Source organism: Pristis pectinata, chromosome 7 (genome assembly GCF_009764475.1).
Source record: "Pristis pectinata isolate sPriPec2 chromosome 7, sPriPec2.1.pri, whole genome shotgun sequence".
Classification (NCBI taxonomy): Eukaryota; Metazoa; Chordata; class Chondrichthyes; order Rhinopristiformes; family Pristidae; genus Pristis; species Pristis pectinata.
The window spans coordinates 72,650,867-72,678,686 of NC_067411.1; the positions used below are offsets into that span (position 1 = coordinate 72,650,867).

The following is a 27,820-nucleotide window of genomic DNA, read 5'->3' on the forward strand; positions in this document are numbered from 1 at the left end:
AAGATATTGTGTGGGCATTACACTGGAATGGGATATCATTAGGCTGTGATAGTAGTGAGTGTTAGATGGAGGAGGGGGTAGAGAGGGGAAAATAAAACACAAGAGATATCAAGGATCAAAATTTCTGACACTGGTTCAACTACAAGATTTGAGGCTAATGCAGGCATAGGTGCTGCTGTAGACTGCTTGCATACCAGGCCAATAGGTTAAGGTTTTCATTAAAGCCAATGTGCCAAGTTAAGGCCCATAGGTCTTAAGAGCAAAATGATATATTGAATAAGATAACAGAACTCAGGTGTATTTGATGGAGACTACAGCAAGGGATGGAGTATAACAGGTGTTTAAAGGGAAGGAGTGGTACAACTAAAGCAAAGGTGGTGCCAGAATTTATTCTTCAACTTAACCTTGTAGAGTCCACACATCTCCAAATGTGATGTAAATGAATTACAAGTTTGTACACAAAATCATTCCTCCATATTATTCTCAGATTCAATTACCAGAAGTCATATTAATGTCTGAGTGGATTGTTAAGTGTCACATCTGCTAAGCATAGCCAATTTATTTGCTACGATGTGATTGCCAAAATTTTTTCACTATTTGCACACGTATGCTATTTTGGGGGTCATCCACTATAATTAATCTCCCGCCCTGTTTATTTTCATTAAATAGCCAGCTGAGCCTCCAATTCCAATGATGAATTGACCTACTGATTGAATTTCATTCGTTGCTTTTTAGTTGATAACCCTACAGCATATTTCCAATGTTGTGTTTTTTTAAAATCTTAAAGTTTATAGATAATTGCTTGTGGATACATACACCTAGAAATTAGCAGTTTGAACCAGGTGTAGGGAAATGATCCCTGTGCTGATATTTGGCCCTGGACCTCATTTAGTAGAACCTGCAGACATCTTGCTGGGCTGACTGTGGATTTCAATTTCAAGAGCCTATTGCTTGCAGTTGCCTCTGGGTTGTTCCTGGGAGCGGCTGTCAAGATTGAGACAGGGAAGAGGAAGGTCTCATACTGCTTTGTTGTTAGGACCTATTTCTGTTTGCAAACAATCCAAAGCCTGCTTTAGAGTCATAGTTTATACAGCACAGAGTAGGCCCTTCAGCCCAACTTGTCCACGGTGACCAAGATACCTATCTACACAGATCCTGTTTGCCCGCATCCCTCTACTCCTTTCCTATCCAAGTACCTACTAAATGCCTTTTAAATGTTGTAATTTTACCTGCTTCTACTACTACCTTTGGCAGCTCAATCCAAGAACCACCACCCTGTGTGAAAAAATTTGCCCTTCAGTTCTCCTCTGCTTGTAACTACTGCCCCCCCCTCCCATATGAACGTGTTTGGTCTCACCCTAACAGAGATACTCTCCTTATTCTACTCATTCCCTCCCTCACCCTTTTTGCCTTTAATTGAGAGTTTTGAATGCTGGATGATTCACTTTCAGCAAGCAATAAGCAAATGTACCTCATCCGTAATAATGAATGCTTCACTGCTTACGTGCCCAAATTTGAGACAGAGCACTGTAGAATCTAAAGGCCAAAGACTTCCCGTAGCATGAAAATCAACAGAATTTTAAAAATACAAATTGCTTTTTTAAGTCCATTTTTCATAAGGAAATTGTTTATTAAAAATACTTCAGGTCATAATACTATACTAAAAAGCTAATAAGAATGCAACTGTAAAGATGTAGCATTAAAATAGCATGCTTCCCATAACTGTGTATAAATAGATCAAAAAATTGGAAAGATTTTCCACTATTAAATTTCACTGTACATCACTAATTTTATTGTCAATGCACATGAAACTACCACAGACCTTGTTCCCTTTTAAACAATGGATAAACCACATCAATATGAATTGGCCCAAAATGAAAATAGTATACAATAAGAAAACACAAAAGCCATTCACGGTAAATGAAATGCATGCTCCTCAGTGAAGAGTAATGGGGAGGTAGAAAATTCCTATTTAAAAGCTTTAACAATTATTGGTCTAATTATGTCAGGAAACCCTGAAAAAGGCACTCACATTTGGTTGCTGACTTACATAACAAATTTAATATCGTCAATAGCAAACATTCACCTTTTCCCCATGTTCATTGAAAATAAAGAGAGTGGGTGAGATGATGAAAAACTTGCAATAAAATTCACATTCCTGTAGAGGGTTTCTGCTAAACTCACTTTTGTTAACGGCACAATAAAGATATTCCTTACAAATCAGACACCTTATACATGGCAATTTGGTAATGTTCATCTGCATAAATGATAAATCTATTTCCATTCTATTTATTTTTTTAAATTAAAAACCATCTTTTTTTTAAAAGGAAGATTAGAGTTGAGTTGACAACCCATTTAAATCAGCAAGTACCAAAGAACTGTGGTTTATTGTGTGGTAGTAAACAAGTTCAGTGAATTTCACTGCTGCCTCCTTGTTAAAGGAAGCAAGTTACGACAATTATTCTGGACAATATCTGTACACAAAGAATACATTTCATAAAGTGAGAATTCAGTTAAAATTGCACCTCTCACTAGTTTTGCAGAACATTCTTATCTCGAAACAACTGAACTGATTGAATTATAAGATGTTCCTCCATTGCAATTGGATATGTAGTTCTCATGTCCATTGGTATCTAAATTAACCTTGAAAACAGCTGAGGCCTTTAAAAGAAAGTCTGCAGCATCCCGACGACCCAATCCTCTTAGTTTTGACATTAAAAGCCCCACGGTATTTTCTGGCGAAACTGCCCACTCAGTCAATACAGCACTGGTTGGACTAGTTGGAAATTTCCCATTTGTTGAAATTCCATTCTGAGTGTTGAGTTTTGCAACAAGATCAACAAGTCCCAAGTTTATAGCCAAGAGGCACCAGTCTTTCCCCATGGGATCGGGGGGGTCCAGTAGGCGGCTAAGTTTACGTCTCGTAAGTAGATTTAGTTCCGACACAGGGATGTCCATTCCTAGGTTCCCTTGGGAATAAACATCCAGGCAACCAAAGCACAGAATGCTGCTAAAATTCTCCTTATAGCCACCCATGGTATTGGTGAGTGAAGTCTCTTTCTGAGCTTGAGCTCTGAAGAAATCTCTAGGCTGGTAAACCATTACAGGTTCACTGTGTTCCCTGAGCTGCTGGGGACTCAAGTAATGCTTGACAGTTAGGAGTCCAGGTAAAGTAGTCAGCATTAGATTATCAATGATACTACAAATAGAATCTAGAAATAAACAACACCTTATTTTTTCTGTTTCCGGACCCCTTACTTGTACTTCCAAACCTTGTCCATGGTTGACCAGAAGGACCATGACTTCAGTCCCTTTGTTGGATATTTTTGATCCGTTGGTCCATAACCTTACATCCAGCTCTCCTTCGGAGTTTTGCTGATGTACCCAGCGACAGAGGTTCACCTGCACTTTGTGGAAAATACCACATGGATATGGGGTAAGATGTTCAACAGGAACAAAGCGGACTCCCCCATAAACCAATATCTCATCCTCTTCATCAGTCCAGGATCTGTGCAGACTTTCCACTTTAATCAATGCTGGAATATCCACCATTGATCCACTGGTTAAGTCCCGTGCACAAATGTCCATTGCGTCTAGAATTTGCAACAGCTCCTCTACATCATTCTCTGATACCAAGTGTAGGATGTCGTCTATTGTGTAACGGCCTCTATAGTGGTGCAAAGCCTTCTGATTTTCATTAGACAAGAGTCTTCCAAGTACATTGGTACATAGCCATCGAGGATCCAGAAGCACTACGTCTTGGATAGTTTCACTTTGTAAAATGTTAATCTGCAAAGGCAGAGAAAATTAAAGGAAAGGCATTAATGGATTTGAAATAATTAAATTGAATAAAGTAGTCATCATAATTATTTGGGTCTCAAAAGTTATTTCTAGTTCAAATCCATCACCAAAGAACATACAAACCTTAGCTAAATGGATGAACGAGCAATGTGCACAACACACACTGAATTGGACAAGACGATTTTTTTGATTCAACATTCAGGATTTACACAACTTTGCTTATGCAGTGGTAATTGCACTTCATAGTAATTAATGGACACCAAGTATTTAAATTGTAGCACCTTCCACATTTCTTTTGGAATAACCCAAAGCACTTCAGAGTAAATTAAATATTTGAAGTGCAGTCACTATTGTAATGTAGGAAACAATTAGCACCCAGCAAAACTTCCATATGCAGCAATTAGATAATGATGAGACATTAGCATGGAATTTCCTGGAAGGTCCTGCTACTATTTCCTCATTTAACTGTCAGGAAGTTCAGGATTTGCACACAAGTATGTGGTTGTGAAAATCTCAATATTCCCAAAAGTCCATGGCACTCCCATTGCCCTTTTAATGAAGCAAATTCTAAAGACTTATGACCCGCTGAAAGAATATTTTGCCCCATCTACATCTTAAATGGGTGGCCTCTTATTTTTAAACAGTGAACTATTCCCAAGAGGGAATATCCTCTTCACATCCACCATGTCCTCTCAGAATCTTATGTTTCAATTAAGTCATGTCATTCTTCTAAAGTCTTGTGGAGTCAAGCCTAGCCTCTACATCCTTTCTTCACGAGATACCCTGCCCATTCCAAGTATTAGTTTAATAAACCTTATCTGGACTGCTCTCAATATATTCACATCCTTCCTTAAATAAGGAGATCAATACTGTACACAGTACTCCAGATTTGGTCTCATTAACACCATGTATAACTAATGCACAACTTCCCTTCTTTTGTATTCAATTCCATTCAAAGCAAACAATAGTATTCTGTTCAGCTTTCCCACTTACCTACATTACCTGCTTATTAGCCTTTTGCACATCAGAACACCCAGATCCACTGCAATATCTCACCTTTTGGACAATGTTTTTGTGAATGCTTGCTACCAAAATAGTCAATTTTGTTTTTCAATATTATATTCCATTTGGCAGATCTTTGCCCACTCAATCTATCTCTATCCCACGTAGCCTCCTCGTGTCTTCTTTACAATATACCTTATTACCTTTGTGTCATCAGCAAATTTAGAAAAGATCCCGTCAGTTATGTAGATTGCAAAAAGTAGACTTCAGTACCAATCCCTACGGCACACTACTTATTATACCTTACCAGCCAGACAAAAGACCAATTCATACGTACTTTGTTTCCTGTTAAGACAGCAAATCTTATATCCACACCAATATGTTATCTCCTACACCATGAGCTTTTATTTCCCACAATAACCTTATCAAGAACCTTTGGTAAATCCAAGTATAGTGCACCCAATGGTTTTCCCTTTATCCAATAGCACATTACTTCTTCAAAAGAGTTCCAACAAGTTGGTTAAACATGTTTTGCCTTTCAAAATCAAAACATGTTGACTTTTCATAATTACCTTGAGTTTTTCTGAAGTGCCATGCTACAAGCTTTTTCAATAATGGCTTATAATACTTTGCCTTTGACAGAAATTAAACAAACTGGCTTGAAGTTTCCTGCTTTCTGTCTTCCTTTTTGAATAAAAGAGTTAGATTTGCTATTTTCCAATCTAATGAAACCATTCTTGAATGTGGTGAATTTTGGAAAATTAAAATCATTGCATCAACTATATCATGAGCCACTTCTTTTAACATTCCACGAAGAAGTCCATCAGAATTTGGAGGCTTGTCAGCCCATAGCTCCAACAATGTGCTCAGTACCACTATCCTGGTGATTGTAGTTTTCCCCAAGTTCTTCCTTTCCTACCCATTCCTGCAGCAGTCAGGGCGGCATGGTAGCGTAGAGGTTAGCGCAATGCTATTACAGTGCTAGTGATCGGGGTTCGATTCCCGTCGCTGTCTGTAAGGAGTTTGTACGTTCTCCCGTGTCTGCGTGGGTTTCCTCCGGGTGCTCCGGTTTCCTCCCACATTGCAAAGATGTATGGGTAGGTTAATTTGGGTTTAAAATGGGCAGCGCGGACTCATTGGGCCGGAAGGGCCTGTTACTATGCTGTAAATAAAATTTAAAAATTTTAAAAAATTTACCACGATGTAAATAAAATTTAAAAAAATTTTAAAAAATTCATTTAATTGTTTCAGAAAGACCTTTAAATTAAATGATTTCATTTCACAAGATGTGAGAATTTGTAGGCCCCATCATATGCTCAATCAATAGCCAACATTGAGGTGAACAAGCACAAAGGTATCACAGAGTTGCATATTGTGTCTTTACCTCAAATATCAGGAAAAAACACATCATGGAGTTCATGACTTTAAACTGTCTTTTGTAGATAACTAGCATTGGAGTTGTTGAGTGCATATTTGACTTGGGTAAGCACCTTCCACTACATTGAGTTCTTTCTACTGAAGTGGACCCAATTTGCTGACTATCAGATTGAACAAAAAAATACTTTGACTGATAAGTGTGACAACAAGTTATCCCTCTTAATTTTCAATGAATGGCCTGGATGAAGGCAACGGTAAAAAATAAATTTACCTTACCTATATCAGATCTGGGAGGCGACCAGTAATAAAGTTAATGGTCCTTGGAGGGATGCTAAGTGCAATCACATTTGCTTCTACTTATAATGCTGGCTGCAAATTTACTTCCTCAAACTCCAACCCCAGTATCTGAGTGCATGTATATGCATCATACATGACTGACCATCACCATAAGTGCAAATGTTTTTAACTGAGCCTTGAATATCTGCTTTCTCCTCTCAATTGCCCTACTTAAAGCACATCACTAAAATATCTCCAGAACCTCACTCAGTGCGGGCTAAGTATCAATGTGATACACCTGCTAACCCAGACAGCTGCAACTTATCAAAGTAAATTAAATTTCTCAGTACTTGTGGTTTATTATTTGGGTTGTGCTTGCCAAGTACAATATTCAATTCAACTCTGTTTCATTTAACAGCACAGGAAAAGAGATACATCAGAACATTTTGTTGCAGAGCTGTAAAACACTGCACAACTACTGTTTGTGTGTTTGCAAATTATGTGCGCAAATCACATAATGGATGGATGAATTTGATTACGAGCCAGACATCTCCGTGATGCCCCTGAAATTGAAAAAATTACGTAGATTCCCAGAATTAGATTAACTACTGTGTACTTATTCTTTGGGCTCAGAGGTATTTTGGTAAATAATTAACAGTCAGGATGTTCGACATGAAGATGAGTACAACGTTAAAGGATGTACTTCACTTTTTGTTTCATGTGGCATCCTGTTGCTAGTTTAGCAATTTCTTAAGAAAATACATCAAATGGAGGCAGAAGGCACTGCAGTTTAAGAAAGAAAAGGGAAAAGGAAAAGATTGCAGTTATATAGCATCTTGCATAATGGCAAGATGAACCAATACTCTTTATAGCCAATGAAGTACTTTTGAAATGTAGTCACTGTTACAATGTATGAAAACACAGCAGCCATTCAAAAATCCCATGCATAAATCTTTGATTTGGTATTGGTCAAAAGATAAAAGTTGACCATGGAATCAGGATTTATACACAGTTATAACCCTTAGTTTCATGTCTTTTCTGAAAATCAACATCTCTGATGATGCAGCATTATCTCAATAATCCACTGAATCGAATGCCCCAGATGGTATGCATGACTTCTGATTCCTAGGCAGGGGCTCTCGTCCTTAGTCTAAACTGACACTTTCATTGTGTGACAGTCCATTTTCTTTTGGAGTCAGGAATTGGATTAACTCAACCATATGAATTAATCCCATTTTCCCCCAGAATATGATACCATAACAAGTTTATAGAGATAATCATAATGGTAAATGTGACTTGGTAAATGTCTTTATTAAGCCTGAATAATTACAATTCTGCCAAAAAGCTTTTGTGTTAAAATGTGAATTGTTCATCTGCAATCATCTTCCTCCTAAAAGCAATGACTGATAACTTTACTAGTTAAATCTGTCAACCACTACCTTCTCTGAATAATGACTTACATGAATGCCTAGAGAACAACCCCAAGAAGATTACTTAATTGTGGAATCAAATGCACAATTCTATTCTAGCCTCATAATTCATAACATAGAACAGTACAGCACAGTAGGGGCCCTTCGGCCCACGATGTTGTGACGATCTACATTCTTATCTACATTCAAACTATCCCCCGCTCTACTTCACCTCCCATAACCCTCTATTTTTCTTCCACCCATGTGCCTATCTAATAGTCTCTTAAATATCCCCGTCGTATCAGCCCCTACCACCACCCCCAGCAGTGCACTCTCTGTGTAAAAAACCTACCTCCGACATCTCCCCTGAACTTCCCTCCAGGCACCTTAAACAGGTGACCTCTAGTATTAGCCATTGGACTGTCTATGCCTCTCATAATCTTATACATCTTATATACTAAGTTGCCTCTCATCTTCTGTGCTCCAAAGAGAAAAGCCCTAACTTACTCAACTTCTCCTCAAGACATGCTCTCCAATCCAGGCAGCATCCTTACAAATCTCCTGTGTACCCTCTCCAAAGCTTCCACATCCTTCCTATAATGTGGCGACCAGAACTGAACACAATATTCCAAGTGTGGTCTAACCAAAGTCTTCTCGGCTCTTGAATTCAGTCCCCTAGATAATGAAGGCCAGCACACCGTACACCTTCTTAACCACCCTATCAACTTGCAAGGCAAATTGGAGGGATCTCTGTTCCTCCACACTGCTAAGAATCCTGCCATTAACCATGTACTCTGCATTCAAGTTTGATCTTTGAAAGTGTATCACTTCACACTTCTCCAGATTGAACTCCATTTGCCACTTCTCTGCCCAGGTCTGCATCCTCTTTAAATCCTGTTGCAACCTACAACAACCTTCTGCACTATCTATGACACCACCAACCTTCGTGTCATCTGCAAACTTACCAAGCCACCCTTCCATTTCTTCATCCAAGTCATTTATAAACATTACAAAGAGCAGGGGTCCCAGAACAGATCCCTGTGGAACACCACTAGTCACTGACCTCCAAGTCGAATACTCCCCTTCTAGAACCACCCTCTGCCTTCTGTGGGCAAGCCAATTTCAAATGCACACAACCAATTTTCCATGGTTCCCATACCTTGGGACTTTCTGGATGAGCCTACCATGGGAAACCTTGTCAAACACCTTGCCAAAATCCATATATACCACATCCACCACACTATCAATTTGTCTTGTCACTTCCTCAAAAAACTCTATTTGGCTCGTGAGGCACGACCTGCCCTTCACAAAGCCAGTGTTGTAAAAGGAGGGGTTACAACAGAGTTTTAGACAGTGTCCCAACGTGGACATGAGTACCACAGATCTTGGAGCTAAACAAACTGCAGTTTCTGGAAATCCAAACCAAGAACAGTAAATGCTGGCAGGTTCGGCAGCATCTGTGGAGAGAGGTACAGGTTAACATTTCAGGTCAATAACCCTTCATCAGAACTGAATGAGAGAGAATAAGTTTGAGTTACAGAAAGGGGAAAGGGTGGAGAAACAGAAGAGAATGTTTGTGGTAGGTGCAGACCAAAGTTGTCAAAGTAACAGCAGTTACAGACAGAAGAGATGAGAAAGAAAAACAGAAAACTTGAACGCAACTATCCAGCAACATCTGTGGAGAGGGAGGAGAAAAAGCTGGTGACCTGAGTAGGATGGAGCATTAAAATGACATGAGACTGGAAGCTTAGGTTTGCTCTTGCAGACCAGACAGAACTTTGTCCTGCAGAGTGGCCACCCAATCTCCATGTGCTTTCTCCAATGTAGGGGAGACCACGTTGTGAAGAGTGAATGCAATACCCAAAATTGGAAGGTGTGCAATTTAATTGCTGCTTCATCTGGAAGGTGGGAAAAGGGCAGCTATTACATCTCCTGTGCTTGCATGGGAAAGTGCCACGAGAAGAGGAGTGGTTGGTGAAGATAGGTGAACCGGGGAGTCGGGTGGTGGGGGGGGGGGGGGGGGGGGGGGGGAAGCAGATTTCTCTGGAATGCTGAAAAAGGAGGGGAATGAAGGCATGTCTGGTGCTGGAATCTCATTGAAGATGGCAAATTATATTTGCACAAATCACAAAAGGATGGATGATCTGTTGAATGTGGAACCTATTGGGATAGAAGACGAGGACAAGGGCAGCTGTATAGAAGGAAGAGGCGATAAGAGAAGTGCAGGAAATAGAAGAGAGGCAGCTGAGAGCCTTGGGAGCAATAATAGAAGGGAAACCATGGGAAGAGAAAAGGAAGCCACCTCACAGACACTGGTGTGGAAAGTCGCTGTGTTAGAACAGATGCAATAGTGATGGAGAAACTGGGCGAATTTAATGGAGTTCTTACAGGAAGAAGGTTGTGAGGAAGTTAATTGAGATAGCTGCGGGAATCAGTGGACCAATAATGGATAAGATTTGTTATGCTCAATATAGTTGATTTTCTACTGGAGGATTGAACGAAATGCAAGTGTCCAAAACTTGCCACTGCATTTTAGTATGAACAACTCCAAACATACTTTGCTCATCTCTTTAACAAAAAAGTGCTCTCAGTTGGCTATTAGTAATTGAGCCTCACCATCTAAACAGGATACCCCAGGCAGAATTACACACAATTGACATTTAATGTTAGATTGCATTTTCAATGGGGAAGAGCAGGAACTAATCCCCTTAAAAGAATGCTTCTACAGTTGCAAGTGTAGAGCTTCAGCAGCTGCTGATTACCCCTGCTACCCAAGGATGGACATCCAAGTGCAGATTTATGCATATCACATTCACCAATGCTAGCAACTGTTTCCCTAAAGCTGAGATTTTACATTTATGTTGAAGGCAGAGCAAATCTGTTTGATTTACTATGCCCTCAACATGATGGTTGGATCTGTGCAAAATAACCTACTATGTCAAGTCAAGTTGCTGAGTTTATTGTCATGTGCATAAGTATGGTGAGGCACAAATACAATGAAAAACTTGCTTGCAGCAGAATCACAGGCACATAGGTTCAGACAACACACAAAACAAATTATACAACATAGTGAAGAGAAAAAAAAGGACTGGGCAAAACAAAACTTTAGTGCAAAAAGAATACACAATCAGAGACAAGTCCATACTAGTGCAAGAGGTGGTCTGTAATGTTCCACTGCTGAGATCGGATTCAGGTTGTGCAAGTCGGTTCAAGAAACTGATGGCTGTAGGAACGTAGCTATTCCTGAACTCGGTGGTGTAGGACTTCAGGCTTCTGTACCTCCTGCCTGAGGGTAGCAACGAGAAGAAGGCATGACCCAGAGAGTGGGGCTCCTCCATGATAGATGTCACCTTCCTTGAAGTAGCAACTCTTGTAAATGCTGTCATTGATGGTCAGGGCTATTCCCGTGATGGACCGGTCTGTGTTCACTACTGTCTGCAGCCTCTTTTTTTCTATGCATTCTACGCAACCAGTCAGGATACTTTCAGTAGTGCATTTGTAGAAGTTCATCAGAGTGTTTGGTGACATCCCAAATCTCCTTAAGCTTCAAGAAAGTAGAGGTGCAGGTGCGCCTTCTTTGTGATTGCATCTATGTCCTGGGCCAGGATAGGTCACCCTCTCAAGAAATGTTAATGCCCAGGAATTTGAAAGTGTTAACTCTCTCCACCCCTGACCCACCAATGAGAACTGGCATTTGGTCTCTCGACTTCCCCTTTCTGAAGTCAACGGTTAGCTCCTTAGCTTTGTTGACATTGAGCGTGAGGTTTATTGAGGCACCACTCAACAAGATGTTCCATCTCACTGGAGACATAAGAGACTGCAGATGCTGGAATCTGGAGCAACACACGAGATGCTGGAGGAACTCAGCAGGTCAGGCAGCATTCATGGCGGGAAATGGACAGTCGACGTTTCGGGTTGAGACCCTGCGAACCCACTCACTCCCACAGCTACCTTGACTACACCTTCTCCCACCCTCTCACTTGCAAGGATGCCAGTCCTTTTACTTAGTTTCTCCATCTCTGCTGCATCTGTTCTCCGGAGGAGTCCTCCTTTCTCAGAAAATGGGGTCGCACTCCACTGTTACTGATGAAGCCCTCACCCGCCTCTCCATTTCCTGCCCTTCTGCTCTGACCCCACCCTACCCCCTGCCTCCCTCAGGTAGAACAGGGATAGAGTTCCCCTGGTCATCACCTACCACACCATGAACCCAGCAAATCATTCTTCGCAACTTCCGCCATCTGCAACGAGATCCAACCGCCAGCCACATCTTCCCCTCCCCACTGTGCTTTCTGTGACTCCCTGGTTGGCTCATCCCTCACCACCTGCCCCCTCCTCCCTGCACACTTGCCTTTTAACTTCCAGAGGTGTAACACCTGCCCCTACACTTCTTCCCTCACCAGGGCCCTAAACAGCCCTTCCAGGCGAGGCAGTCTTTCACATGCATATCTCACAGCACTTTCTATTGCATACAGTGCTCCTGTTGTGGCCTCCTCTACGTCAGTGGGATGGGACGCAGACTGGGCGACCACTTCACCAGGCACCTTCGCTCTGTCTGCCGTGGCCGTCGGGATCTCCCGGTTGCCAACCATTTTAATTCTCCCTCCCATTCCCACACCGACAGGTCTGTTCTCGGTCTTCTCTACTGCCAAAGTGAGGTTAAATGCAAACTAGAGCACCTCATATTCCACCCGGGCAGCCTACAACCTGGAGGTATGAACAGTGAATTCTCCAACTTCTGGTAACTACTCTTCCCTCCCCCTCCCCCTCCACCCCCCCCCCCCCCCAATCTCGTCTCTTCCCTCCTGATCCACCTGGCCCCCATCACCTTTCCCCTCTTCCCCCCCCATCTGCCCATCACTCATGCACTCCTCCCGCTGGTTCCCCTCCCCCACTATTTCCCTCTGCCCTCCTCATCTCCCTCCTTTTTTTCCATGCTCCATCTTCCTGTCTTATCGGATTCCATGGTCTTCACCACTTCGTCACTTCCACCCATCTCCTCCCAGCTGCTGGCGCTATTCCCACTCTCCCCTCCGCCTATCACCCCCTCACATGGATCTACCTATCGCCTGCCAGCTCTTGCTCTACCTCTTCCCTCCCACCTTTTGATAATCTCCATCTCCCCTCTACCTTTCAGTCCAGATGAAGGGTTTCGACCCAAAATGTCGACTGTCCATTTTCCTCCATAGCTGCTGCCTGACCCACTGAGTTCCTCCAGTATCTTGTGTGTTGCTCCTGTTCTATCTCACTCCTGTACGCTGACGGATCACCACCTGTGATTCGGCCAATGACAGTGGTGTCATCAGCAAGTTTGTAGATGGTATTGGAATTGTGCTTAGCCATGCAGTCATGGCTGAAAAGAGAATAGAGCAGGGGGCTAAGCATGCATCCTTGAGATGCACCTGTGCTAGTGGTCAGCGAGGAGATGTTGTTACTGATTTGTACTGACTGAGGTCTGCCGACGAGGAAGTCAAGGATCCAGTTACAAAGGGAAGTACAGAGGCCCAGTTCTTGGACCTTGGTGGTAAGTTTGGAGGGGATGATTGTGTTGAATGCCAAGCTGTAGTTGATGAACAGCAGCCTGATGTATGTGTTAATGTTGTCCTGATGGTCCAGCACAGAGTGGAGAGCCAGTGAAATAGCATCTGCTGTTGACCCGTTGTGGCGATAGGCAAAGTAAAAGGGATCTAGGTCATTTCTGAAGCTCAGCTTGATTCAAGCTACAACCAACCTCTTGAGGCACTTCATTACCACAGATGTAAGTGCTACCAGAGAGTAGTCATTGTGGCAGGTCACCATGCTCTTCTTGGGTACTGGTACTATAGATACCCTTTTGAAGCAGATGGGAACCTCAGAGCACAGAAGAGGTTGAAGGCATCCTTGAATCTAGTCTTCAGCACTTGGCCAGGGATACCAGCCGAACCGGATGCTTTTCGTGGGTTCACCCTCTTGAAGGATGCTCTGACATCAACCTTGGAGATTGAAATCACAGGGTCATCAGGAACTTTGGGGACATATGTAGAGGTGTCAATATTCTCCACCTCAAAGCATGCATTAAAGGGCATTGAGCTCATCTGGAAGTGATGTGTCAATGCCATTTGTGCTACTTGGTTTTACCTTGTAGGAAGTGATCATGTGCAAGCCCTGCCACAGCTGTTGAGCGCCCGTCTGTGACTCCAGTTTGGCCTAGAATTGTCTCTTCGCGCTCACAATGGACTCCTTGTACGACTTTGGATCGCTTGTCCTAAACGCCATAAATCTAGCCTTCAGCAGATTACAAATCTCCTGGTTCATCTAGGGCTTCTGGTTGGGGAAGACTCAATGTTTTTGTGGGTTCACACTCATCCATGCAGTTCTTTATGAAGTTGTTTGTTCCAAACAACTTTATGGTGTAGGTGACATGCCATTTAAGCACACCTATTGTTATTGATTATAATCATATGCTTCCACAAAAGACCTTGGGAATGACAAAGCACACATGAAACTTTCCTTTCTAGAGTTTGGAGTAACAAGTGACATAACAACTGTCACCATCTGGTCACAGAGCTGTAGACAAATTTAAGCTGTCACTCCCTTCAATTTCAAGTGTAGATACAAAACCTTGGAGGACCAAGGTGACAAGAAGAGAAGCCATTATTGTGGCTGGGATTTGAACCTTGCGTTGTCTTTGTACTTCATAACTTTAAGATTTCTTCTGGAGCCAATGTAGAATATTAATAAAGGACTAGGTGGCATCAAAATCCTACTGATTAGTCTATTGTTCAAGTAATAGTTCCCAAGCAAACCTATCATTTGTGCGAAATGACTGGAGCAGACACAGCAGCAATGTGGCTTTTGAAACCATGTGTCACATTCCGAATAAGATCGCTGAATAGATACTAGTGAACAACCTAGTTCCACGTCTCAGAAATAAAACACTTCCCTTGCCATTCACTGGTATTACCATCACAAATTATTCTATCAACATTCTTGATGCCATCACAAAATAGAATCTCAACAAGAACAACCATATAAATATTATGGCTACATGAGGTCAGATGCTGGGAACCGCATAGCAAATGATTTACCTTCTGATATATATGAACATATGAATTAGGAGCAGGAATAGGCCACTTGGCCTCATGAATGTGTTCTGCCACTCACTATCATTGTTAATCTTATATCACATCATCGTCAACCTGGGCTTTGCCTGTGAAATCCAGATTTCAAAAAAATGGATAAAGTAAAATAAAATTTACTGTTCATTATATTACAGCATTTCATATTAACTAAGACATTAGGTTGGATTTAGAAAACAGGAGAGATCTGGAACATGTGTGCACCTCCTAGTTATTTCAGTGTAATCACTGCCAACAAATGTTTGATGGTGATCTGTTGTGTTCTGACACATTTTTGTGTCTCCAATAGTTTTTTTTCCCTCTAAGCACACGAGGGGTCAAAGTCATGATGCAACTACAAATCATTCTTAAATCCATTATCTTTTGGCACCATCTTAGTCCCATGTTTTCATTCTGGAAAACTATATCTGGGATGCTCCAGAGGTCTGCATGCATACAGTGAGACACCAGGCCCTGTTTATATTATTGCACATGTACAGCAGAGAACAGATAGCAGTTTACAGTATCTATAAATATTTGGATCCCCAGAAGTTTCCAAGACCATTTAAATTAAAAAGAGCCATCAGCACTGGGACAAGTAATGCTGATTCAAAAATGTTTCACCCTTTCAAAAGTGACTTACTACTTATCAAATCAATGTTGAATTTCTGTTAAGCTAGTTTTCTTAAGAAGGATAATATATGGAAAATGACATTATTTTTCAATAAAGTACATGGCTTATAATGCACAAACTTTTCAATGGGTCAATCAATCTGTGTTGGTGTTTACACTTTGCATAAACAATTCTAATCATGCTTACCCATTCTGCTCCCGTATCACTTTAGAGTTCGTTATCACTTTGCTTTTGTGATTTACAATAGTCTCAAGCACATGACTGATGGATTGCCAGGTGCAGTTATACCACAATGTGTTTAGCAGAGATTGAATAAAGATAAAGGTAAAGATAAAGATAAAGATAAAAATAAATTAACCGCAGAATTATTTCAATAACATCATTTTCCTTTAAACAGGATTACATGCAACATTTACATCGTCTGGAGACTGACTGCTGCTGAGTGTCGAGGCTCGTGACACTTAATTCCCAGGCTTATGAAATGAGAGTAATATAATTGTTTCATTTTTCCCCTTAGTTGTGACTTGCATATTTAAAAGACTAGAGCACTGATGTTCCCCTTGTACAACTACTTACTAGAAAATTTGTAATCAGCAAAGATGCATTCTGCCTTTGCAGTGCAAATGTTTTCCTTTGTTGGCAGTCCCTCGGGATCAAGGATGATGCGCTTTCTCTTCAGCTTTGTGGGTTCTGGGGTGGTTGAGGAGGCCAACATGGGGACAGCAGACTCTTCCACATTGGGGCAGTTGGTAGCAGCAGGCAGGTAGTTTGTGTGCTCCTTCCACCACTTACACAGGGATTCTATGTGCTCCTGATCCATGGTTTCAATGTTTCTCAACACCATCCCAAATGCTCATTCTCCACTTTGAGCACTCATGGGCCAAAGGTTCCCAGGAGTAAGAGGGCATGTTGTACTTGTTCAAGAAAGCTTTGACCATACCCTCGATTCTTTTCCTCTGTCTGCCTGGTGATCGCTGGGGGGAGGGGGGGGGGGGGGAAAATCAGTCCAGCATGCTTCCATTTAGACTGAATCTCTAGTCTGAAAACCAAGACTCTTCAGAGCTTGCATCTCCTTTTCAGACTGCCTCATGTTTAATGGTTTGAGTGATTGAAAAATGGGAAGTTATTAGCTATAGTGCACATTGCTGTATGCCAACAAGCACGATTAGAATTATTTCTACAAGCAAAAGTGGAATGCATTAAAATCAGAAATATTATTGCTTTATGGTCAGGTGCAGCTTCCATCAGTTTTGACAGTGGTGCACACACAAGCTAGTAAAGTTATGGAGCACCAAGAGTGAAATTATCTATTACTTCCTCTGTAATTTCCACTATTCCAGGTTCCCAACAAGGAGTGCCAGGCTCAGCCATTCAAATGCAGAATAGACCGTCTATTGGATTGTTCCCTTAAAGACAACCTCTCTGCAGAGGACGTCAGAGGACTGTAGCAGTCTTTCCATAGAACCATAGAACAATACAGCACAATATAGGCCCTTCGGCCCACCATGTTGTGCCGCCCTTCAAACCACACAAGACTATCTAACCCCTTCCTCCCACATATCCCTCTATCTTAAATTCCTCCATATGCTTTTTCTAACAATCTCTTGAACTTGACCAACGTATCAGCCTTCACTACCACCCCAGGCAGCACATTCCATGCACCAACCACTCTCTGGGTGAAAAACCTCCCTCTGACATCTCCCTTGAACTTCCCACCGATTACCTTAAAGCCACGTCCTCTTGTTTTGAGCATTGGTGCCCTGGGAAAGAGTCGCTGGCTGTCCACTCTATCTATTCCTCTTAATATCTTGTATACCTCTATCATGTCTCCCCTCATGCTCCTCCTCTCCAATGAGTAAAGCCCTAGCTCCTTTAGTCTCTCCTCATAATCCATACTCTCTAATCCAGGCAGCATCCTGGTAAATCTCCTCTGCACCCTTTCCAACGCCTCCACATCCTTCCTATATGAGGCAACCAGAACTGGACACAGTACTCTAAGTGTGGCCTAACCAGAGTTTTGTAAAGCTGCATCACTACTTTGCGGCTCTTAAACTTGATCCCACGACTTATGAAAGCTAACATCCCATAAGCTTTCTTAACTACCCTACCTGTGAGGCGACTTTCAGTGTTCTGTGAATATGAACCCCCAGATCCCTCTGCTTCTCTACACTGCCCAGGATCCTGCCATTTACCTTGTATTCCGCCTTGGAGTTTGTCCTTCCAAAGTGTACTACCTCACACTTCTCTGTATTGAACTCCATCTGCCACTTGTCAGCCCAGCTCTACCTCCTATCAATATTCCTCTGTAAGCTTCGACAGCCCTCCACACTATCCACAAAACCACCGATCTTTGTGTCATCTGCACACTTGCTAACACACCCTTCCACCCCCTCATCTAAGTCATTAATAAATATCACAAAGTAGAGGTCCCAGAACTGATCCCTGTGGGACACCACTAGTCACAGCCCTCCAATCCGAATGCACTCCCTCCACCACAACCCTCTGCTTTCTACAGGCAAGCCAATTCTGAATCCACACTGCCAAGCCTCCCTGGATCCCTTGGCTTCTGACCTTCTGAAGCAGCCTACCATGTGGAACCTTATCAAATGCCTTACTAAAATCCATGTATTTCTATTGGTATTGGTTTATTATTGGTATTGGCTTATTATCGTCACTTGTACCGAGGTACAGTGAAAAGCTTGTCTTACAACCCGATTGTACAGGTCAATTCATTACACAGTGCAGTTACATTGAGTTAGTACAGAGTGCATTGATGTAGTACAGGTAAAAAAAACAATAACAGTACAGAGTAAAGTGTCACAGCTACAGAGAAAGTGCAGTGCAATAAGGTGCGAGGTCACGACAAGGTAGATCGTGAGGTCATAGTCCATCAGCAACTCCATGACAATTACAAGGACACGCAGGGCAACATATGAAAACTTGATTGACATAAATGGAGTCAATAGTAAACACCATTTTTTCCTCAGAACACAAGGTTTGGGTAAAGAGCCTGTTCCCAGGACAGAAGGTGCCTAAAGGAATGTGGAAAAGGAATAATGGGCCTTTCCCAAGATAAATAACTCCTTAGTGGACAAAATAAAAGTGCACACAGGATTGTTCCTAAGGCAATCAATCCAAGCAGAAATATTGGGTGAGGTGACACAGTCAGCCACGAGATGCAATGTGGCTAGGGCTAAGAGGCTTGTTGAGTACAGATGGCCTCTGAAGTCATGTTAGTATCAAAGGGATGCCTTGTAATGATGGGGTAACTGACCAGAGACCAAAGTCTCTGAGGCAACTGATGGTCACGTGGGGAAAGTGATGTCACAAGTAGCTAATCGTGCACTTTGTTTAGATCAGTTAAGAGATGATTATCGAGTCTCCAGGCATTGGTGGAGTTGTTGTACTTTATCTCCAAACTCTGTACAAACATGCCACATGCTGTACAATTGAAGAGTGCATGAACCTCATCTATGAGGTGTCCAGGCCCCTTTCTCTCTTGCAGTTGAAACATTAATAAACATACTTCTGTTTGACCTGGATCATTCACGTGAGTAATCATATATTTCAGAACATTTGGCATAGTTGGCAAGATCTTCACATTGTGTGGGTATGTGGTAGATTCGATGTACTACTAGGGCGAGTTTCTCTTTTAAATACCACCTGTAAACTAAATGTTGTCTGCCGGGGGAGAACCACATCTGAAAAGTGCATACGATGAAACAGATGATTTCTATCGACCAGGTAGTAAAGTCAGGCACATTGTAAAAGAGGGCAATGGCCACAGAAACTGTGTTCCAGTGTCAGGATCCAAGGGTGTTTTATCTAGGGTGTTTAGTGAAAAACACCAAAAGTTTATAGACCAATTAGAAAATAAAACAGGTGGTACCTATGCTGTCATCTGAAAGACTAGAGAGACTGGTGAGACAAACAGCATAAAAATAATGCAGAGAAGGCAGAAGTTGGATTAATATGACAGTATTAGACAGGACACTAGCTATTGCTCTTTGCAGTACCTGTGATGCACTAGTGCAAGTATTTCACGTCTGGTTTAGAGAGTGGTGAAATTCAGTTTGTGAAAGCGGGCTTGAATATTTTCTGATCAACCCCCTTGTGCAAGAGTACATCTTTAAACAAGTATCTGCAGCTTGTCTTCAGTGTCAATCACTTATGCTGAGAGCTGGAGGCTGCTAACCCTATGTTTATTGTTAAAAGTAATCATTTCTGTACATGTAGGTCTTATCTTCTGGATCTGCGTATCATGTTTCTAGTTTCTAATTGATTTGAAAGGTATGAATGTTCTGTGGGCTCTCAACCACAGATGTTGCTTGAAGGTGACAAGCAACCTAATCTTAGAGGGATTTTGAACCAAAGACTAAGGGTTAAACTTTCAACTGCAGACATAAGCACGTTTTCTTTTAACAAAAGGAGTTTTAAAGTCTAAAGGGAATTAGAGATAAAATGTGGCCTTGAAGTCAAAATTCAGTTACGGTGTCTTGTTCAATCAAGCTTTTAAAAATTGTTTTTTTTAATTTGGTTATAGTAAGAATTGCTTCAATTACATCCAGTCTAAATTGAAGTGAATGGTATTGTTTACTTTTTAATTTGAACATACATTTATACACTGCTTAATTCAGTTCCTACAAATCTGAGAGCTGGTCTTTTGGATTGTCTCCTCCTGCACAGAGGTTTTATTGGGCAAGAAGAAACCATAGTTCATACCCATGTAGGAAGCTGCCATTCAGCCCATCAAGTATATGTTGGTTCTCAAAGCATAAATTTGATTGATTTAGGACGTCAATTACAGTTTTAAGTGTTTGATTTTGGAACCTCAATACCTTGTGAGCTTTTAAGATCAAAGGCAGTATAAAATAATTTATTGTAATACGATTGAAATGCTGCAAATATGAATAATTACAGAAATTAGTTGTTTCCACCAACAGCTCTTTTGTACTGCACATCACCACACCCACCTGGGACATTCTCTCTTCTCTTCCATCGGGTAGAAGCACCAGACTTAAGGACAGCTTCTACCCCACTGTGATAAGACTATTGAACAGTTCCCTTATACAATGAGATGGACTATGACCTCACGATCTACCTTGTTGTGACCTCACACGTTATTGCACTGCACTTTCTCTGTAGCTGTGACACTTTACTTTGTACTGTTATTGTTTTTATCTGTACTACATCAATGCACTCTGTACTGACTCAGTGTAACTGCACTGTGTAATGAATTGACCTGTACAATCGCTTTGTAAGACAAGCTTTTCACTGTACCTCAGTACAAGTGACAATAATAAACCAATACCAATTGGGGAAACAGTTAACACATTGATTAAAAAAACTGCCAGTTCAACAAGTGTTTCTTTTTGAACTTAGCAGTGTAAAAAAAGAACAAATTGACGGTATATTGGGATATATCAGGACATCTGAGATTAAGTTCACCAAACATTTTTAGTCTGATTTCAAAGTTTAAGTTAGGAAAAGTGCAGTTAAGAATAGTTAATTACTTTTGATTGAAGAAGTTGGTGTGCTTGTCAATGAAAGGCAAGAGATGACTTGCAATGGATGGTACTTATTGTGTGGTGCTGGGATGTCGTTGTGGGTGTGACGGCTTGCGGAGGAGACAACAAACTGTCAAAATGCACGGGTCTCAGACATGCACAGTTACATAATAGTAACATATTGTGAAATGGTTCTTATGACACGAGAGAGGGAGAGAGAGGCAGGGCAAAAATTGTTTAAGTCATCACGTTATTGATTGTGTAGCCCATGGAGAAACTGAGTTTAAACAGACAATCAGACTTGCACCTTACAGCCAGAGGCCGACTGGAAGGATAGTCACAGCTAAGGAAGTACTAGGCACAGATCACTAATCAAGAATGAGGGAGCCGTGGGGTATTCCATATTGCTTTACAAGGCCACAAGAAGATTGACGTAAGCTAGTGTTGGCCTGGGGGAATTGTTGTAACCGTTTACTCCTCCCAAGAGGAGGAATTAGTGGAGCACACAAGGGGATAATTCAATTGGAGAGATCTCCAACCAGGACTGAAGTCACACAATTGGACAGAAGCTGACCAACAACATTGTTTCAGCCATTGCTACTCACATGTAAAGATTCAATAAGAATTGATATGATGGGGACAAAAGAGTGATGTTTGAAAGTTCTATTGAATTTTCTATTTTGTAAGTACGAGCTGATAACAAGTGGGATTACTATCCTTGTGGAATATAGTCACGCGATGCAACAAAAGGCCCAGGTTGTCCCAGTTGGGATAAACAGATACAGTTCTTATGATCAGGTGTAATGGGGAAGTGGGATGCTACCTTGATTATTGGGTGATTAGTTAAGGAAGATACAAGAAATTATCTGTGGCCTGAACTACTTACCCTGAGGGCACATATTCTGCCATCATGAGGAGTTTTATGAGTAGAGTCTTACAGCATGGAAACAGGCTCTTCAGCCCAACTCATCCATGCAGACCATGTTGTCCAGCGAGCTGGTCCCATCCACCCACATTTGGCCCATAGTCCTCAAAACCTCTCCTATCCATGTACTTATCTAGATGGCTTTTAAATGTTGCTAATGTGCCCTCCTCAACCACTATGTCTGGCAGTTCATTCCAAATATGCATCACACTTCAAGTGAAGCAGCTGCCCCGATGTCCCTTTTAAATCTCTCGCCTCTAATCTTAAACCTATGTCCTCTTGTTTTTAGCACCTTCTCCCTGGGAAAAAGACTATGCACTTTCACCCTATGCCCCTCATTATCTTGTATACCTCTATCAGGTCACCCCTCAATCTCCTACGTTCTAGGAAGTAAAGTCCAAGTTTACGCAACCTCTCCTTGTAACTCAGGCCCCCAAGTCCAGGCAACATCCTGGTAAATCTTTTCTGCACTCTTTCTAGTCTAATAACATCTTTCTTATAACAATGTGACCAAAACTGTACACTATGCTCCAAGTGAGGCTTCACGAACGTCTTATATAACTGCAACATAACTTCCCTATACTCAATGCCCCGACTGATAAGGCCAGCGTGCCAAATGCTTTCTTCACCATCTTATCTATCTTAGACACCACTTTCAGCAAACTATGCACTTGCAGTCCTAGGTCCCTCTGTTCCATAACACTCCCCAGGGCTTTAACATTCAATGCACAATCCTTCTCTGGTTTGATCTCCCAAAGTGCAATACCTCACATTTACCTGGAGTGAAAGCCATTTGCCAATCCTGAGCCCACATACCTAGTTGACAAAGATCCCCTTGTAATTTTTCATAACTTTCTACACTGTCTACAACATCTGCTATTTTAGTATCATCTGCAGACTTACTAACCATGTCTTGTAGATTTACATCCAAATCGTTCATATAAATTACAAACAAAGGTACCGACCCCTGTGGCACACCAATAGACACAGACCAGTCCAAGAAACAACCCTTGACCATCTCTCTTTGCTTCCTACCACTGAGCCAATTATGAATCCCACAGCTATCTCCCCCTGGATCCCATGTGATCTAACCTTCCAGACTGGCCTGCCATGAGGGACGTTGTTAAAGGCCTTACTAAAGTGCATATAAACGACATCCACTGCCCTACCCTCATGGTTACCTCCTCAAAGAACACCAAGAGATTTGACAGACTCTACTTCCCACGCATAGTCGTGCTGACTGTCCCAAATCAGACGCTCTCTTTCCAAATGTTGGTAGATCCTATCCCTCAGAATTCCCTCCAGCAACTTATCCAGCATCAATGTCAGACTCACTAGCCTTTAGTTTCCTGGCTTGTTTTTGCTACCTTTTTAAAACTTTTCAAACAATGGTACCACGTTAGCCACTCTCCAGTCCTCCGGAACCTAACCTGTGGCCAGAGATGAAGCAAAAATCTCTGCAAGGGCCTCTGCAATTTCTTCTCTAGCTTCCCGCAAGGTCCAAGAATGCAGTAGGTCAGGCCCTGGGGGTTCAGCCACCTTCATGCACCTTAAGGCCTCCAATACCTCCTCCCCGCTGATTCGTATGTAAGTCTTAGACATCACCATGCCTAGCATCCATTTTCTCCATAGCAAAAACTGAAGAGAAATATTCACTAAAAAAATCTCTCCCACTTCCTTTGCTTCCACACACACAGTCATTCTGATCTTTAGGGGGACCCATCCTCTCCCTAGCTACCCTTTCACTGATAATATGTATTAAGAATCTCTTGGGATTTTTGCCTCACCTTGCCTGCCAGATTCTTTTCATATCCTCTTTTTGCCTTCCTAACTTCTTTCTTGTTCCTACACTTCTTTTAGTCATCAGAGATTCATTAGTTTCCAATTGCTTATGCGCAATGTAGGTCTCCCTCTTTTTCTTAATCAAAGCCTCGATATCTCTTGTCAACCAGGGTTCCCTTCACTCTAACAGGAACGCGCAGGCCCTGAACCCTTATTACACCTTTAAAGGCCTCCCACTTGGCAGATGCTCCTTTCCCTGCTAACAATCTTGCCCAATCAACCTCTGCAAGATCCTGCCTAATAGTTCCAAAATTTGTTCTGCCCCAGTTCAGGACCCTGACCTGTGAACCAGTCATATCCTTTTCCATAAGTATTTTAAAACTAGTAGAATTATGGTCACTGGACCCCAAGTGCTCGCCAACAAACACTTCTACCACCTGCCCTAACTCATTCCCCAGGAGGAGGTCCAGTGTCGCACCCACTCTAGTAGGTCCTTCTGTGTATTGATAAAGGAAACCTTCTTGGATGCATTTCACAAATTCCACTCTGTCCAAGCCTTTTACACCATGATTGGCCCAGTCTATATTAGGGAAGTTAAAATCTCCCACTAATGCTGCCCTACTATGTTCATAACTAACTGCAATCTCTCTACATATCTGCTCCTCCAATTCCCACTATGTCCTCTTTTACCAAGGCGGCAACTCCCCCTCCTCTCTTATCTGTACCTCTGTCGCACTTGTAGCATCTGTATCCTGGAACATTAAGTGAGTGACTGTAAACTGTCTCTGGAATGGCCTCCTGTACAAGACAGGCCTGAAAGCAGAGCAGTATTCCGGGAAAAGGGGTTCAATGATATGAAAGTGTACCAGTAATTCTCAATCTAAGTTATTTGGGACTGTCTACATGTATAGACCTTCAGGGAGCAGTAGATGCTGTGGGGCTGAGTAGTTACCACCACCGACATAAGCTCACTTTGATAAATTATGTGGTATCTGGAGCAAATACTGGGACATCCTTGGTGAATATGATACCCAGGGATGGATGCATTCCTTGAAACAAGATTTTAAATGACTACTGGAATAGGAGCAGATTTAAACTGGGAAAGATTTGGTGACACCATGAATTTTAAGTTGATTAAAATGATAGAGAGATACTTGAGCACCAAATGAGGCAAAATCTTGACCACATCCAGAGTGAGAAGTCCTGGCTGGATTAATAGTACCCAAGTCTGTGTTTTGGCTGAAGCCCTGGGAATCGGAATACATTTCTGCTGAAGGACCTAACCCGGGTCTACCTGTCAAGACACGATTGTATGACTCATGACATTCAGTAAATGAGTAAGAAGGATCGCCCATTATCACAGTGTGAGGTGACTATCATTACAGCCAGCAGAGAGGATCAGTACATCCAATAGAAACCCATGTGGTTGAAAGGAATGGCACGGTACACAGAATTTCCCTGATGAACATAGAACATTAGAGCATAGTACAGGCTCTTCGGCCCACAATGTTGTGCTGACATTTTATCCTGCTCTAAGATCTATCTAAGCCTTCCCTCCCACATAGACCCTATTTCTCTGTCTTTCATGTGTCTAAGAGTCTCTTAAATGTCCCTAACGTATCTTCACCCACAACCTCTGCCGGCAGTGTATTCCACGCACCCACTCTCTGTGTAAAGAACTTAACCCTGACATCCCCTTTATATCTTCCTCCAATCACCTTAAAATTATGTCCCCTCGTGTTAGCCATTGTCACCCTGGGAAGAAGTCTCTGACTGTCCATTCGATCTATGCCTCTTATCTTGTACACCTCTATCAAGTCGCCTCTCATCCTTCTCTCCAAAGAGAAAAGCCCTAGCTCACTCAACCTATCCTCATAAGACATGCTCTCCAATCCAGGCAGCATCCTGGTAAATCTCCTCTGCACCCTCTCCAAAGTTTCCACATCCTTCCTATAATGAGGTGACCAGAACTGAACACAATACTCCAAGTGTGGTCTAACCAGAGTTCAAAAGAGCTGCAACATCACCTCGCAGCTCTTGAACTCAATACCCCGACTAATGAAGGCCAACACACCATACGCCCTCTTAACAACCCTATCAACCTGCATGGCAACCTTGAGGGCTCTATGGATGTGGACCCCAAGATCCCTCTGTTCCTCCACACTGCTAAGAGTCCAGCCACTAACCTTGTATTCTGCCTTCAAATTCAATCTCCCGGAGTGTATCACTTCACACTTATCCGGGTTGAACTTCATCTGCCACTTCTCAGCCCAGCTCTGCATTCTATCAATATTCTATTGTAACCTACAGCAACCTTCTACACTATCACACCACTGACCTTTGTATCATCAGCAAACTTACTAACCCACCCTTCCATATCCTCATCCAAGTCATTTATAAAAATCACAAAAAGCAGGGGTCCCAGAACAGATCCCTACAGAACACCATTGGTCACTGACCTCCAGGTAGAATAAGCTCCATCTACCACCACCCTCTGTCTTCTATGAGCGAGCCAATTTTGAATCCCCACAGCCAAGTTTCCCTGGATCCCATGCCTCCTGACTTTCTGAATGAGCCTTCCATGAGGAACCTTATCAAACACCTTACTAAAATCCATGTACACCACATCCACTGCTCTATCTTCAGTGTGCTTTGTCACATCCTCAAAGAATTCAATCAAGCTCGTGAGGCACGACCTGCCCCTCACAAAGCCATGCTGACTGTCCCTAATCAGCCTATGCTTCTGTAAATGCCCATAAATCCTGTCTCTAAGAATCTTCTCCAGTAATTTGCCCACCACTGAAGTAAGACCCACTGGTCTGTAATTGTCAGGGTCATCCCTACTCCCTTTCTTAAACAAAGGAACAATATTTGCCACCCTCCAATCATCTGGCATTACTCCTGTGGCCAGTGAGGACGCAAAGATCATCGCCAAAGGTGCAGTAATCTCTTCCCTCGTTTCCCGTAATAACCTTGGATATAGACTGCCTTATAAGGCTTCACTGGATAACAGTGTTTGGTGGAGATCAGTCTGTCCAATTTAGAATGAACTCAACTGCCTACAGGAGAGATGGAGAATACCATGCCACCACTAGAGGAACTCAGTTGGTGGAATAACTCGTCAGATAAATTGGACAGACTTCTGTTTAAAAGCACACAGAATAATAGATGACTTGGACAAATGTAATGTACCCTTAGGGACACCTTTTCTTCATTGTCTGGAATACATGGTGCAGCTGCATGTAAAAGTAATAGGGCTAATTAAAAGATATCACAGGTTTAAGGAGGAGGTCAAGACACCAATACAAAATAGATAAGTTCCGAGGGCAGAATGATGGTGGTCCCAAAGGAGGAATTGGGGTATGAATGTCAAATGTCTATCTATAGATCAGAACTGTTTCTCATGTTTTAGTCTCAGTACTAGTTGTGCTGGTGCTGTGTCTGAGAATTGGTGGCTGATGCAGAGACCATGCACGAGGTCAAAAGTTGTATAACAAAACTAAATAAAGGATATTGAAAGATGCAAAGGTTTTACCGTACATAGCAATAGTGATAAGTATCATTTAAACACTGATGCACCCCAATCTCACAACTGGTCACTGGAATCCAGGAGGGTACTTGGGGTAGTTTAGAGTTAATAACTGTATCCTTGGGCAGGTTAGTCAAGTGCCAAAAGTGCATACTGTAGTGGGACATCTGGCCACTGGGAAATAGCATGCAAGGTTAACTTGCACATCATATGTAAAAACATACAGAAAGACAAAGTGTCTTTCTGTCCCACAGAAGTTCAACAGTTTGTATAGCAGACCTGAATGCCTCAGCCATACAGATAAGGAATAAGCAGTCTCGAATAAGTGTGCTTCTGTTCAACCTGAGAGTGAACTTGTGCGAGTGATTGTTTTGTCCTACAACAAAGATCATAGTTAAACGCATTTAAAATGTCAACATGAACCACTTTGAGAATTTCACTGAAAATTTCACAGGCAGCTTACATACAATAAATGGGTAAAGCA

The 27,820-nt window shown here is 42.1% G+C and overlaps 1 protein-coding gene across 1 annotated transcript in view; it reads right to left on the reverse strand.

Annotated features, from left to right (window-relative positions):
- Positions 1-1,602: 1,602 nt before the first annotated feature.
- Positions 1,603-27,820, reverse strand: part of dapk1 (death-associated protein kinase 1) — a 167,165-nt gene continuing 140,947 nt past the window's right edge. The window contains exon 26 of the mRNA XM_052019586.1: positions 1,603-3,789. Within this exon, the coding sequence (XP_051875546.1) occupies positions 2,551-3,789 (1,239 nt within the window). The 3' untranslated portion in view covers positions 1,603-2,550. The remainder of the gene's footprint in view (positions 3,790-27,820) is intronic.